Here is a 16,621-nt window from a genome sequence, read left to right on the forward strand (position 1 = left end):
TTTCCTGGGAACTTATCAGTGTTTTTTTATAATGGGAACAAAAATGGAAGAGAATTAATGTGTGTGGAATGGGGGGGGGGGGTAACTAATTTCTTCAGCTAAATAATTCAATCCACTTCAAACAGACATAGGAGAACTCACGCACCATTCACACACCCTCCAACCAAAAACGTCAAAAGAAAAAAACTGTTCGACAACCTCCTAGCCATTCGAGCTGCAACACTTGACCCCCAACTCTACAACCTATTGACCTCGACCACAAACTACAAAACCTTAAAAAAAGAAATAAAAACCCTTCTATTCAAAAAACACATAAAACCAAACTAACATAATCAGAACTGTCCCAAGCATCACCTGCAACTACTCCATATGTACTTCTGATGTCATGACAATTCAGACATAATTTATGTTATGTTATGTTTGGAATAATGGTTACATAAATGAGGTTCAATAAAAGAAAATTTTCTGTGGGAGCATTTGTTGGAACTTCTGTTATCCTGATTTCTTCTATCTGTGGGCTTTCTTTAGCTAACCTACTTATCTGGGGCTTTCCACTTCTGCAGCTGCCCTTTTCACGGTCCACTTTGCGCTTGCACTCTCTGGGGAGGGGGGGTTGGGTCTGGGCTTGGTGGGGTAGGTGTGTCTGGTAGTTTTGTCTGGGTGGTGGCTGGGTGTTTCTTGGGTGCTTGTTGTGCGGATTGGTGTGTCTGGTGAGCGGTCTGGGTGTTGTTGCTTGTGGGGGTTTTTTTCATTATAAAATATGGCTGAGGGTCTAGTCCGGCTTATTATTCTTGTGGGTTCTGGGGTGGGATTTGTTTGCTTGCCCCAAGTTTTGGCCTTTTGTTGTGTATTGCTATGCCTCTCATTGGCAATTTTCTCTTGGGAGAGGCTTGTTCATGCTTGTTGTTGCTGTTACTCTCATTCTGTGTTCTTTTTGATAATGTATAAGTTTCTGTACAGACCATGGTTGCTTGTCTGGACCTTTTGCCATTCTCAATAAAAATACTTTGGAAAAAAAAAAAAAAAAAAAAAAGAAAATTTTCACTGCCTGTTTCTATTCTGACCATTTATTCCATTTCATGGTTATTGCAAAAAAAAAAAAAAAAAAAATTTTACATGAGGGGGGGGGGGGGGGGTGTCAAAAAATGATGGGCCCCGGGTGCCACATACCCTAGGTACGCCACTGGACATACCAAATACTGTTTTGTAGCAGATGCATGAGAACTTAAATAGAACTTTGGATTTGAACGGCAGCCAGTGCAACTTGTGGTAGAAAGGGGTTATGTGTTCCCATTTCTTCAAGCCAAAGATGAGACGGACGGCGGTATTTTGGACCAACCTCAACTTCCTGGTGATTTTCTTGAAGGCGCCTAAGTATATGATGTTACAGTAATCCAGATTAGAAAATGACACGGGGAAAAAAATCTGTCCCCGTCACTGCACCGTCCCCGGCCCACCATCCTCTGCACCGCCCCGTCACCGCCGTTCCCTTCACCGCCCCATCACCGTCACCGCCATCCCTTTCACCGCCCCATCACCGCCACTGCCATCCCATTCACCGCCCCATCACCGTCCCCGCAGCATCCATATAAGCCTCAGTACTGCGAAACACCATGAAGACAGAAGAGAGTTCTGCCACTACTACTGCACTGAGAATCTGTTTCAGTGCCTTTGCCCTGTAGTAAAAACCGAACATAAAATAAATCAATTAACTTGTCCTCCCTTTCAATCCCTTATCCCCCATGTTCACCTATAGCTCGAATCAGGTCAATTGTGCACACTAAAAATGCAGGAGGATCTGGAACGTGAGCGCAGGCAGGCAGTGATACAAAAACAGCAGACACCTGACCGACTGCAGTGTTCCGCCATTTCCCTCCCTCCATCTCACCTTAGATGTAGAGTATTCAGGCTTTCTTTTTCGCCCAGCCGCACGTGTGGGTGCTCATTTGTTCAATATTCTCCTCTGACGCAACCGGAAACAGGAAGTTGCAAGAGAGGAGATTGATCAACTCGAGCAGCCGCGCAAGCGCGGCTTGGAGAAAAAGAAAGCTGGCATACTCTACATCAGTGGTTTTCAACCTTTTTACACCCGTGGACTGGCAGAAATAAAAGAATTATTTTGTGGACCGGCAAACTACTAGGACTAAAATTTTAAAACCCTGTTTCCGCCCCATCTCCGCAAGCTCAGTCACCTCAGTAAATATAGAAAAATAAACAAATATAGTGCAAAATATAGACAGCAGATATAAATTCTCAAAACTGACACATTTTGATCACTAAATTGAAAATAAAATCATTTTCCTACCTTTGCTGTCTGGTGATTGATTTCATGAGTCTCTGGTTGCGTTTCCTTCTGTCTGTGTATCCTTTCTTTCATTTCTTTCTTTCTGCACTCAGGCCCAAGAATTGTCCCTTTCTATTCCCTCCCTCTTTCCTTCCTATGCCCTTAGTGCCCCCGGTGCCTCCTTCCCATGTCTTTAGTGCCCCCAGTGCCTCCTTCCCATGTCCTTAGTGCCCCTTCCTGTCTTTAGTGTCCCCAGTGCCTCCTTCCCATGTCTTTAGTGCCCCAGTGCTTCCGTCCCATGTCTTTAGTGCCCCCGGTGCCTCCTTCCCATGTCCTTAGTGCCCTTTCCTGTCTTTAGTGCCCCCAATGCCTCCTTCCCATGTCTTTAGTGCCCCAGTGCCTCCTTCCCATGTCTTTAGTGCCCCCAGTGCCTCCTTCCCATGTCTTTAGTGCCCCAGTGCCTCCTTCCCATGTCCTTAGTTCCCCTTCCTGTCTTTAGTGCCCCCAGTGCCTCCTTCCCATGTCTTTAGTGCCCCTAGTGCCTCCTTCCTATGTCCCTCTCACTGCCTTCCACACTTTGTCCCACCCCCGAAGACTGCCTGCCTGCCTGTGCCTATCTACCTTTCTCCCTCCCTAGCCAAAGCCAGCCTGCTGCCTCCCTGCCGCTCAAAAAAAAAAAAAAAAAAGCCTCTCCTTTTCTCTGGCTCTTACCGCCATGCTGCAGCTGCTAAAGCCGGAAGTCTTTCTGACTCAATTCTGAAGTCGGAGAGGACGTTCTGGGCCAGCCAGGCAGCGATTGGCTGGCCCAGAACGTCCTCTCCGACATCAGAATTGACGTCGGAAAGGCTTCCTGTCGGCTTTAGTAGCTGCAGCATGGCGGTAAGAGCTGGAGAAAAGAAGCTTATTTTTTTTTCTTCGCGCGGACCGGCAGAAATTCAACCGGCGGTGCTCTTCCAATTGAAAGGTGAGGTGGAGGGAGGGAGATGGCGGGGACCGCGCGATCTTGATTGCCTCACTGCGGGGACAAGTCCATTCACTGCTCCACGGGGCGGTGAATGGCCTTGTCCCCGTCCCGCAGAGGCCACTATTTTTTCTTCCCCGTTTCGGCGGGTTACCCGCGGCTAAACGCGGCTAGCCGCGGGTAACCGGCATGTGTCATTCTCTAATCCAGATCGCTTAGGATAGAAGACTGTACCAGCAGACGAAAGGAGGCGTCATCAAAGAATTTTTTGATTGTGTAGAGTTTCCAAAGCACCGATATACATTTCTTAAATACTAGGTCAGAGTGTTACTCTAGTGTGAGATGCTTGTCTAAAGTGACTCCGAGTGTTTTTAGGGATTGTTCAATACAGTAATCCAGTCCATTTACATGTAGCGTAGTTTCCTTAATTTTGTCATTTGGGGCTGCCAAGAAAAATTTAGTTTTGTCAGAGTTTAGCTTTAATCTAAACGTCGACATCCAAAATTCAACCTGATTTAGTATGAATGATAGAGAATTTATCCGCTCTGATGAAAAGCAAGAGAGCGGAATGACTATGGTGATGTCGTCTGCGTAGATGAAGAGTTTGAGCTTTAGGGTCTGCAAGAGGTTTCCTAGGGAGGCAAGGTAGATGTTAAACAGGGTGGGGGACAAGGGGGAGCCCTGTGGGACCCCACAGGGGTTGTCCTAACCGTAGGAGATAGTATCTCCTTAAACACCTTATAGGTTCTATTTTTCAGAAACCCATGGAACCAATTGAGAACATGACCTGAGATCCCAATAGATGTCAAACAGTCCAGTAGAATAGCATGGTCAACCAAGTCAAATGCGCTACTCAGGTCAAGTTGCAGTATTAGAGCACATGAGCCTTGGCTGAATAGAAGATGAAGGTAATCAAACAGAGAAGTTATGATTGTTTCGGTACTGTGACCTGACCGGAAGCCGGATTGGTTGTCATGTAAGATATTGTGGTTTCTCCAAGTATGTGGTGAGTTCGGTGTTTACCACGCCTTCTACTATTTTGGTTACCAGAGGGATATTGGCGATATGTCTAAAGTTGGATGCAATGTTAGATGGTTCTATTGCAGTACTGAGGCTTGTATGCATGCTGCGGGGATAGTAGTCACAGGGACGGGGTAGGGAAAATGGTTGCAGGGACAGGGACGGGGTGGGGACAGTGGTCATGGGGATGGGGCGGTGAGGGGGACAAATTTTTTCCTCATGTCATTCTCTAGCACTTATCACCTGCCAATCTTGTTGGGCGCAGGTTTGCTTTATCCTATAACTCTTCACATAGTGATTCATATACTCTCACAATTCCATTTTTAGCCTTCCTCCTTTCACTAATATACCAGAAAATAAAAATTATCATACCATATTCTCTATCTAGGCCTTTAAGATCCACTAATCAATGTTTCTTATCTGTTCCTTCTCTACATGATATTATTTACAACATCACGTGTGAATCCATATTTTCTGTGGCAGCACCAACATTGGAGTGCCCTGCCCATTTTCCTCAGACAGCAGGACTCCTTACAGAAATTTAAATCAGAACTCAAAACGTTTTATTCAAAGATGTTTTTAACATTTAAGATTCTAAATATTATGCTATGTGGCACATTATATTCTATTTTTCCCTCCCTCATGTGCTCTCCCTCTCTTCCCCCCCCTCCCCATTTGCTTTCCTATATATGTGGAGGGACATAATCGAAAGGGACGTCTAAGTCCGTTTATGTCCATCTCGCAAGTTGTCCAAAATAAAAAACTGCTTAAGACACATTTTCAAAAGATACGTCCAACTTATTTTTCATTTCAAAAATCGTCTAATTATACGTCCTGCCGATCTGATCGTCCAAGTCACTAAATCGTCTATCTTTATACCTCATTTCCGTCCAACTTTCCGTCCAAGTCCAAAACGCCTAGAACAAGCCCTGTTGGACATGGGAGGGGTCTGCAAAGTGATGGACTGCACACCCAGACATGCCACCTAAATAGTGGGGTACCTTACAGGGCACTGCTGTGAACTTCACAAAAAGGGTACCATGTCTTCTCCTCCCTACAGCTCCCGTATAGGTTACGGTGAGCCCCCCAAACCACCTCCAGAATCCCCTAGACCCACTTATCTACCACCCCAATAGCCCTTATGGCTGCAGGAGCCACTTATATGCCAGTACAAAAGGGTTTTGGGGTGTATAGGGGAGTGCACATGTTTAAGGATCAATGCAGTGATTACAGGGGCTTATGGGCATGGGTCCTCCTCTCTATGGGTCCCTAACACCCCCCCAAGATGACTTAAGCCGCCTCTGTGCTGAACGACTAGGCTTTCCTATGCCAGGTGGCCAGGTGATGATGGTCTGGAGGCTGAATTTTAAAATTATGATTAAAATTTTATGGGGGTGGGGTTGGTGATCACTGGGGTAGTGTGTGGGGGGTCTGTTTTATGTGTTTGCAGTGCTTATCTGCCAACTTTAGGTGGGTTTTTGTGACTTAGACCATGTTTTACATGGTCTAGGTCACAACGTCCAAGTTCTGTCTAGACTCTGATGTAAAACTTTCAGTTATAAATGCTGTACGACTAAGTCTAAGCCGGCCCATGTCCCGCCCAACTCCCGCCCTCGCACGCCTCCCGAAACACCCCGTTTAGCTATGGTCATTCAGCGGCACTATGAAGGCCTAGTTCGTTTAGAAATACATCCAAAACCCATTTTGATTATCGGCACTTGGACGTTTTTGAGAAATGTTCGTCCAAGTGCCGACTTAGGCCGGTTTTTGGACATTTTTCTCTTTCGATTATGAGCCCCACATTGTATTTCCTCCCTTCTTTCCACTACATTTCATGTATGTAATGATATCTGTTTGTATTATTTATTCTTTTTAAATATTTTATTGTACACCGCTTAGATTTTCCATGATAAGCGGTTTATCAAAAATGTAATAAACTTGAAACTTGAAACCATACACGCCCCAAATGATGAAAAGTACTGAGTAAATTTTGCATGGAGAAACATCAGGGCTGGAAGCACTGCAGTCATTCCTCGCTTTTATTTTCCCAGGTCATATCTGATTTGACATATGAAGTGCTGCGATCTCGATCTAAGCCCTCTAGGAGGTCAAGCGTGCAGCCATGGTTGAAAGATGAAAGGAATACTCGGTGTTCTAAGCACATTCTCAGTAAGCAGGATGTAAATGAAATCAAGGTACAGAATGCCTTCACTCATCATATGACCTTTACTTCAGCAGTCTTGACTAGAGTCATCAAAAGACTGGCTTACTTCTTTCTGCTGGTCTTATCTTGAAAGCAAATATTTAAAAGAACAAGAAAACCTTTTTCTGAACAGAGAATTTGATGAACCTTTTAATATATGTTAAGCCTTTACATTTTGGGCTCCTTTTACGAAGCGGCGTTAGCAGTTTAACGCGCGTAATAGCGTGCGCTAAACCGCCAGCCGAGCTAGCTTCTACCGCCTCCTCTTGAGAAGGCGGTAGTTTTTTGGCTAGCACGGGGGTTAGCGCATGATTAAAAGTCTCGCATGCTGAAGCCGCTAACGTGGCTTCGTAAAAGGAGCCCTTTATGTTTTCATCTGCTTCTTATATTTATTTATTTGGTGTTCAGGGCTCACACGGTAATCCTGCACTAACCAGTTAGTGTGTGATAATATAGTTGTGCCGCTAAGCCCTGGGATGCCCTCTCTCCACCCACACCCCCAAAGCATCCCTTCCAACAACAAAAAATGCAAAAAAAATTAGAGCCCCCATTAGTGTGCTCCAATTTGAAACTTATTTGCTTGAGCGAGTCTAGTTTTATTCCTGTTTTATTTTATGGTATGATTTTTTTTTTGTTTGTTTTTTTTAAATAAGAAATTTGTATTGTTTTATGTTTGTTTATTAATTAATGTATGTATTTTGTAACCACAATATTGCAAAAGGTGAAGTGGGGAAATATAAATAAAGTAGTGCAAAAAAAACTCCACTTAGGGCTCCTTTTACTAAGCTTCGCTAGCGGTTTTATGCACGAAATTGCCGTGCGCGCTAGACGCTAACGCCAGCATTGAGCTGGTGTTATCTTTTTGGCATGTAGCACGGGGTTAGCGCGCAGGGCAATGCGGCGTGCGCTAAAAACGCTAGCGCACCTTAGTAAAAGAAGCCCTTAAAGGTAGCTGAGAGTTTGCTCAAATGGCAGAAAAAGCCTCAGGTTTTACTGGCAGAGCTCAAGCTCAAACCATCACCTCCACATCATTGGCAAAAAAAACTTCCATTGAGTGACAACTCGCTGTTGAGGTTTAAAATAATTGAGGACTGAGAGTGTTTAAAGCAGTCTGTTAAAATGCCAACGTTTCACAGCACTAAGCCGTTTCTTCAGGGCTAATATGACCTTGCTTGAATCTTCACAGAGTGACAGTGTTGTGCTCACGATCTCACCAGGATATAAGTGGGGTTTAAAAAAAGAATAAGGACAAAACTATATTAAATGGATTTTTCCGCTAGACCTCAAACACCCAAGGTACTACTTTTTATTTCTATTTGTACCCTTACTGGGGTGGTGTTTTCATCATTGATCTTAGCAAGTAGCATGTGAAAATTTTTTTTTTATATAAATTAATTTTCTCTTCCGGCTCTGCATAAATTATAAAGTGCATAGAGTGTTATAAAGTGCTGTAAAGGAAAGGCACTTATCTTTATTCCTTTCCTTTAGAGCACTTTAAAGCACTCTATGCACTTTATAATTTATGCAGAGCCGGAAGAGAAAATTAATTTATATAAAAATTTTTTTTGCACATGCTATTTGCTAAGACCAATGATGAAAACACCACCCCGGTAAGGGTGTTTGAGGTCTAGCGGAAAAATCCATTTAATATAGTTTTGTCCTCATTATCTGGTGTTTATACCTATTTGGATATTTCTAGAAGTTTCCTTATTTGGTTGGTTTTAAAAAAATAAGCCATTAAACTGTGGTAAGTACACACTAAGGGCTCCTTTTACAAAGGTGCACTAGCGTTTTTAGCGCACGCACCAGATTAGTGTGTGCTACCCAAAAAACTACCACCTGCTCAAGAGAAGGCAGTAGCGGCTAGCGTGCCTGGCAATTTAGAGTGCGTTATTCCGCACGTTAAGGCCCTAACGCACCTTTGTAAAAGGAGCCCTAATGCTTACTGCAGCTTAGTAAAAGGGCCCCTATGGTTAGGAGGGTGGCCGAGCAAACTTTGTAATAAATAGAGAAAATCTATTCAGATTTACAACAAACTGAAGGGCCCTTTAACTAAAGTTTAATGTGCAGTAATTAGCATGCACTAAATACCATAAAATAGGATGTGCAGCATACAGTGCATGCTACTCTCTGTTAGCACAAACTAAACTTTAATAAAAGGGTCTCGGAGCAATTTATTTATTTATTTTTTTATCCTATTGTCCCCAAAGAGCTCAGAACGGGTTACAGGGTTAGATGTATATAATTTCAGTACAAGTTTACGATACAAGTTTTAATTCTAACTTGACACATACTAGGGGTCTAATATTAATTTACATAGTACAGTAGACCCTCAACATTCACGGGGGTTAGAAGCAGAGTCGGCCCGCGAATAGGGAGAATCGCGAATAATTTTTTGGGCCAGCTCTGACCCACCCCTGCCTCCCTCCTGCATCCCCCGACCTTACCTGGTGGTCTAGCGGCGACGTGGGGCAGGAGCAATTATCCTCGCTCCTGCCCCGTGCAAAGCTGTCATCAAAATGGCTGCCGTGAGTTCCCATTGTAATCTCAATTAGGAATTGGTTATTGGACAGAAAACAAAGGGTAGGGTTAAATGACCATTTTTCTTTATGGAGGGGGGTAAATAGTGGAGTGCCACAGGGATCTGTACTGAGACCAGTGCTATTTAACATACTTATAAATGATCTGGAAATTGAAATGACAAGTGAGGTGATTAATTTTGCAGATGACACTAAACTGTTTAAAGTTGTTAAAACACATGCAGACTGAAAAATTGCAGAAAGACTTTAGTAAATTGGAAGACTGGGCATCCAAATGGCAGATGAAATTAAATGTTGGCAAATGGAAAGTGATGCATGTTGGGAAGAATAATCCAAATCATAGTTACCAGATGCTAGGATCCAACTTAGGAATCTGTGCCCATGAAAAAGATCTAAAACCTTCCGCTCAATGTGCAGTGCCAGTCAAAAAAGCAAATAAGATGCTAGGAAAGATTAGAAACCTCACCTGGAGTGTTGCATTTAATTCTGGTTGCCTTATCTCAAAAAAGATATAGTGAAATATATATGTGCCTTCAAGATCTCAGATCAGAAAATAAAAAACGCCTTATGGTACCATCGTACCATGAAATAGTACACAAACACATTAGAGCTGCAACTTTTTCTGTGAAGGGCCCTCAACTCTGGAATGATTTACCGTTAACAACTAGATTGCTATGGAATTTGGATAAATTTAAAGCAGATTTAAAAACATTTCTCTTTTCTGTTGCATATGTTTACTGTATGATTAGGGGTGATTTGGTGTGGAGAGAACCCAGGAGACAACAGACTAAATAAATATTAAATAGTTTTATGCTGCTGTTTGATTGAAACTTGTAGTTAATCTTATTTTGATTATTGTATTTTGTACAAAAATTTTAAATAGACTATGGGCTCCTTTTGCAAAGGTGCGTTAGGGCCTTAACACACAGAATAGCGCACGCTAAAATGCCATGCGCGCTAGCCGCTACCACCTCCTCTTGAGCAGGTGGTAGTTTATCAGGTAGCGTGCACTAAAATACTAGCACACCTTTGTAAAAGGAGCCCTATGTATATTAGCTAGCTGGTTTTTAGATTGTAAGCCGCCCAGAAGGCTATGACACTTGGCGCAGGATAGAATAAAATAATAAACTTGGAAACCTGGAATTAGAAAAGGCTCAAAGAATAATAATAATAACAGCTTATATACCACAATACCGTGGTTTACAAAGATTAAGCAAAGGTACAAATTGATTGACTTTAAGAGGGGAGGAAGAAAGAGGGTTAATAGGACAGGAAATCCATTTTTGAGGAGAGAGTGATCAATAGAACAAGTTAATCGCTACAGAGGGGAGAGAGAAGAGAGGATCAGTTGTCTAGATACTTTAGGAACAGGTGTGTTTTCAGACGTTTCCGAAATTCCTCATAAGTAGTGGGCGAAAGCAATTGTTCTAGGTCTTTACCCCATGATGCTGCTTGGTGCGAGAGAAGATGTTCATGGTGTTTTTTCAGTTTACAACCTCTCACTGGGGGGGAAACGAAGTTGGAATGTGAGCTTCTCTTGTGTCTGTTGGCTGAGAAGACGAAAAGGTCAGTTATATATTTAGGGGCAAGTCCGTGTAGTGCTTTGAAGCAGAAGCAGGCAAATTTAAACTTTGCGCGCGCCTCCATTGGCAGCCAATGCAGCTGCCGGTAGTAGGGTGTCACGTGGTCAAACTTCCTCAGCCCAAAGATCAGTTTGACCGCTGCATTTTGCATCAATTGTAAACGCTGCATGTTCTTTTGGGAAATTGCTAAATAGGCGAGCAACCAAGATGATAAAGGGGATGGAACGCCTCTCATATGAGAAAAGACTAAAGAGGTTAGGGCTCTTCAGCTTGGAAAAGGGATGACTGAGGGGAGATAGGATTGATTGAAGTCTACAAAATCCTGAATGGTGTAGAACTGGTGCAAGTGAATTCATTTTTTGTTTTAAGTTACAGAAAAATACTTTTAAAATCAATAGGAGGAAATATTTTTCACTCAGAGAAGAGTTAAGCTCTGGAACTCGTTGCCAGAGAATGTGGTAATGGCGCTTAATGTAGATGGGTTTAAAAAAGATCTGAACAAGTTCCTGTAGGAAAAGCCCATAATTTGCTATTGATACAGGCATGGGGGAGGCCAGTGCTTGCCCTGGGACAGGTAGCATAGAATTGTGCTACTATTTATGGTATTGCCAGGTATTTGTGACCTGGATTGGCTACGGTAGAAACAGGATACTGGGCTAAATGGACCATTGATCTAACTCAGTATGGTTATTATGTAGGATAGGGTTGCAGAAATCCAGGACTGAGTTTCCTTTTTGAACTGGATAACTTGGCTGCTTTCCAGCTCTACCCATTAAGCTTCTCCATTCAAAGCATATGCTTGCATGGTCTCCATGTTCACTCATAAATTGTTATTGCTATCATACCTACAGCTAGGCTCTGCACTTTTCTATGCTACTTCAGGAGAAATTAAATAATGGTGGGGGAGAGGGTTCCCTGGTAGTGGGGGTGGGGGGTGGGGGGGCAGAAATATATGTTTGCCTAGGGCCCAATTTAGTGTTAATCTAGCCCTGGTTTTGGGTATGTTTTGAGCAGGAAAGGCATGCATTCTCCAATTCAGAATATATATATATTATATATAATTTTTTGTTTACCAAATTTTGAAAATATGAAAGCTGCATGTTTGGTGTACGCAGGTCACTGCTAAAAGCAATTTCCTTTAGCCTATGTGTTAAAAGATACTGCTGAATCTCTCTTAATTCAGTCATTTATTCAGGAAGAAGTTGTGAAGCTATTGAATCTGGAAGGGAATGATTTAGAGACAAAGAGAAAACTCCAAAGGATTACAAAATTTGAAAACCATAGAAGAGACAAAGTGGACCTTCTCCTGGTAAGACGGTGCTGTAAAATGCCAGTTCAAAACTTGTGTAATTTACAGCAAAGAGTGCAACATCATGCTTTTGGTTCCTTTTACTAAGGCGCGGTAGTCATTTTAGTGCGCGCTAAGGGCTCCTTTTGCGAAGCAGCGTTGGCGGCTTTATCGCATGCACATGTTTAGCACGCATTAATCCTCGCGCTAGCCGATAAACTACCGCCTACTCAAGAGGAGGCGATAGCGGATAGCGCGGCTGGCAAATTAGTGCGCGTTATTATGCACATTAAACTGCTAATGCGGCTTTGTAAAAGGAGCCCTAAATGTTAATGTGCGCTAAGGCGTCCATTATATCCTATGGCGTGCTGAAATGGCTACCGCACCTTAGTAAAAGGACTAGTTTGTCTGTTATTATTAGCCGGGAGAGCTGTGACATTTTGGTGATTCTAGAAGTCAAAAAAACTTCCATGTGTCCGCGTTTGGAAGCATGCTCATGTTGTTGGAAGCCAATTTTAACATTTATGGGGGAAAATAGTGGTGGAGGTTGGAGCTTATTATCATAGCTGAAACTTGATCCTAGCACATAACAAATGCAAAATAAATGGGTTCTACTGATCCAACGGCTAATGCCCTTTCTATTGCAAACGCAAGCAGTGTCTCACTTCCGGTTCACCACACAATTGTTTCCCACGTACTCACCTTTATAGGACCCCCCCAGGGACCCCTGAAGAAGACTTTTTTGTCGAAACGCGGACCGTGTTGGGTCCTGTATCCCTAGCGGACTAGGTCCTTTAAGGCTCTTATGTGGATGATTTACTTTTATGTGGATGGAATTATTTTATGTGGATGATTTCAGTGTACCTTATGTGGATGATTTTAGTGTACCTTTGGAACTTTGACACTTTCAAATAAAGTCCATTTAGGAACATCGTCACTCCACAGAGTTTTTTTGGTTTTCTCTGGATTTTCTTCTTTGTGGATATTTTGGAGTCGATTCCTTTTGGTTTTTTGCCAACGGCTAATGAGGCATAGATACATTTAACTGTGTGTTTGATATTTCCAGGTGGTCTTTTGATCAACCAGATTACAAGCTTCCATGTTTCCAACATCAGATGAGACAGTATATGTGAATTTGGAGTTCTAGGTAGGGATAGCATTATTCCGAAGAAGGTTACAGGAATCAGCACTTCCTAATTCAGTTTGATGACTATTGAACCCCATTAGAGGGTGTCAGAAATATGTTATAAGTAGACCATTAGACTGTCCTCCTAAAAAAGCTCAGAACTGGTTAAAAATCAGGTACTCAAGCATTTTCCCTATCTTTCCCAGCAGGCTCACAGCCTATCTAATGTACCTGGGGCAGTGGAGGATTAAGGGCTCCTTTTACTAAGCTGCGCTAGTGGTTTTAGCGTGCGCGCTAGACGCTAACGCCTCCATTGAGCTGGCGTTAGTTTTTCCGCGTTGCGCGGGGGGGGCAGCACGTGCTAATTTGCAGCATGTACTAAAAATGCTACCGCAGCTTAGTAAAAGGAGCCCTAAGTGACTCGCCCACAGTCACAAGGAGCAGTGTGGGGTTTGAACCCAGGGCAAATAGGTTTGTTGGGGCCCCTCATTGTAATTTAAATATATTTTAAAGCTCCCACAAATGGAGCCTTAAATGATTCTGACTACAGAGTAAAACTGGCAGAGGAGGAAACAGCAGATAAGAGGCCCTGCTCACTGGCTCCTCCTGCTGACTAGAAGACAGTACACAGGGAGTGAGGAAGAATAGACAGACCTCTGTGGTGAACAATGGCTCTGCGCCCTCCCGATTCTCTTCTCTGTAGCAGCAGCTAATGAACTAGGGTAAAACTCTGCTTCGACTTACACATTTGAGAGGGTCCCTCCTAAATAGTTTGCCTATGCTTTAATCCTGCCCTATTTGTACCTACAACCTCAGGGTGCGGAGGCTGTAGCTCTAACCACTATGCCACACTCTCCTCTTGTACAGTATATTTAGCCAACGTATTGTCGATGATCATTTAGTATGCCTAATGTGATTTTACTGTATTTTCATATAAATTAGATCCAGGAGCTTCAAACAGAAGAAACTGAATGGACTGAATATTCAGAGGATGAACTAGCAGTAAAGATAAAAGTAACTGAAGACGTATTTGAGTTTCTTATTGCAGATACTATTGAGATTCTGAAAAAGATATATCTGAGGAAAACACAATTTTAAACAAATTTTAAAGATCAAGAACTTTGTGATCCTTTAGGTAAAAGAACTGTAATTATGCACAATTATGACAGATTTTTCAGATAAAGTAGAAAGGTATCTATTTTTTTTATCTTATTCATTTCATTATTGCATTATTGTGAGATTTCCATTTAATCATGTATCCCATATATGTGGTCTGCGAAGTAAGGCTGAAGTCCTACCACTTCCTTGGTTAATGGTAGAACAAAATTTAAAAATCCATGCTAATAATTACAGGGACTACCTCTAATAGATACGCTGTAGTCATATAAATTACCAAAGATCACTATGAGTTCAAGCTAGTGCAGCAACTACAAAGACCCTGGAAAGTTCAAATTGTCAAAATGTTGAATGCAGGACTTGTGTATATATAGTTCTCTTTCTCTTGCTTACAAGGGGCCACTGAAAAGTTCTCAGCCCAACCAAGAAGAGATGTGGAGCCATGAAACTTACAAGTTATTCCACACTATTCTTGACACTTTTCGTGTCAATGAGGCAAATGCATCTAGCAAATGGGCACATGTATAAGGAAACCAATCCATGGTAACATCGCCAATGAGGTTGGCTCTTAGGTATTGGTGGAATGAGGCATTATGACATTACAATACAAGGGGCCACTGAAAAGTTCTCAGCCCAACCACGAAGAGAATGATGTGGAGCCATGAAACTTACAAGTTATTCCACACTTTTTGTTTCATTTCATATCATTGAAAGGAAAAGCGTCAACAAAAGTGTAGAATAACTTGCAAGTTATATAGCTCCACATCATTCTCATCTTAGTTGGGTTGAAAGCTTTTCAGCAGTCCCTCGTAAATTAGAATCAAAGATGGAAAAGCTGTGATATTCAGCATTGCCACGCAGTGAGAATTGGCAGTGCATGTGATCTCTCATATGATACAAAACAGGAAAGTTTGTGCTCATATGGGAGATAAAACTGCTCAGCATATCTGTGGTGCCCTTTTCGTACTAGTGCAAAGAACGTTACCCACAGAAGGAAACATGATGTAATTTATAGATGGATGTGGCTACTAACATAATGAGCCTTCCTTTTGCTTTATATATGATTGCCAAACTTTTCCAAAGATTTTGTTCAAATTCTGAAGATTTATTCATTTATTTAAAAAGATTACTATCGAAGCGATATACAAAGTAACATGCAGAATATAATGACAAACCATAAGTACATTAAACAAAATAACATTAAGCCTAATAACATCCCTCAGATTGTAAACTACGATTAGGATGGTAAACATTCCAAAGATTTTGAAAACCATGCTGGAACAGTAGAGTAGAGTGAAAAATTTAGACACAGAATTAAATCTCCACATCCCAGAACCAAACATATTTCTTTCCCTCAGACATGCTCTTTTAATTTAACCCTCAGCTGCCAGATTCACTGTAGCAAGCTTTTTATTCCAACATAGCATAAACAGACAAAATTATTCACGTAAAAAAAGAAATGATATTCTATAATGTAATTAGTATTTGATTTTGAATATATATTTGTTTAGTATTTTGTGAGCATCCTATTATTGTAATTTATGCTAATCTCATCAGTTCATGTATTCCTGTCTTATAAATTACTAGTATGTAAGATATAAACAGGATGGAGTCGGCCCAGAGGGTGGCTACTAAAATGGTCAGTGGTCTTCATCATGAAGCACATAGCGATAGACTCATAGACCTCAATATGTACACTTTAGAAGAAAGATGAGAGAGAAAGGAGATATGACTGAGACATTAAAATATCTCTGTGACATAAATGCACAGGAGGAAGGTCTCTTTTAACTGACAGGAAGACCTGGAACGAGAGGGCATAAGATGAATTTGAAGGGGGATAGACTCAAAAGTAATCAAAAGAAATACACTGCTTAACAAATTTTAAATAAACTTGGAACTGGAAACATACCCCCTCTTTTACTAAGGTGCGCTAACCGATTAGCGCGTGCTAAACGTTAACACGTCCATAGGCTAATAGGCACGCGTTAGCGTTTAGCATGCGCTAAATCGATTAGCGCACCTTGGTAAAAGAGGGCCTTAGTTGAGACAAGGACTACTATATTTGAATTCAAGAAATATGTGACAGGCATGTGGGATCATATGGAGGAAGAGATAATGGATGATGTGGATGGGCCTTGTGGCTTTTATGTTGAATCGATTTTTATTGGGCCTTGTGGCTTTTATCTGCTGTCATTTTCTATATTTCTGTGTAATATTAATATGCTTATCCTTTCAAGTGGTTATTCTTTTCAAGTGATCTACTAGTTCTTTCAAATACTTTTTTTGCCCTCTGTTTTAAAGGTTTTTGAAGGCGTTTAGGGTCAGATTCATGGGCTGGGACATGGGGATACTCTTGAATATAGCAGTGCGTAATTGGTATGTGGAGACAATGCTACAACTAAATGGCGGTTTTTATGTGCCAGGAGGGCACCAATGTGATGCTTATTCCATTAAGGAAAATAGGTTCCTGTTTTCCTTTAAAGAATACTAGCATAGCAAA

At 41.9% G+C, this 16,621-nt stretch overlaps 1 protein-coding gene across 1 annotated transcript in view; it reads left to right on the plus strand.

The window, feature by feature from the left end:
* The window catches only part of CCDC187 (coiled-coil domain containing 187), a 151,801-nt gene extending 137,039 nt beyond the window's left edge, over positions 1-14,762 (plus strand). Inside the window, exons 31-33 of the mRNA XM_033962263.1 lie at positions 6,317-6,460; positions 11,775-11,900; positions 13,948-14,762. Coding sequence (XP_033818154.1) covers positions 6,317-6,460; positions 11,775-11,900; positions 13,948-14,103 — 426 coding nt within the window. The 3' untranslated portion in view covers positions 14,104-14,762. The remainder of the gene's footprint in view (positions 1-6,316; positions 6,461-11,774; positions 11,901-13,947) is intronic.
* The last annotated feature ends 1,859 nt before the right edge of the window (positions 14,763-16,621 follow it).

Source organism: Geotrypetes seraphini, chromosome 10, assembly GCF_902459505.1.
Source record: "Geotrypetes seraphini chromosome 10, aGeoSer1.1, whole genome shotgun sequence".
In the NCBI taxonomy this organism is placed as follows: Eukaryota; Metazoa; Chordata; class Amphibia; order Gymnophiona; family Dermophiidae; genus Geotrypetes; species Geotrypetes seraphini.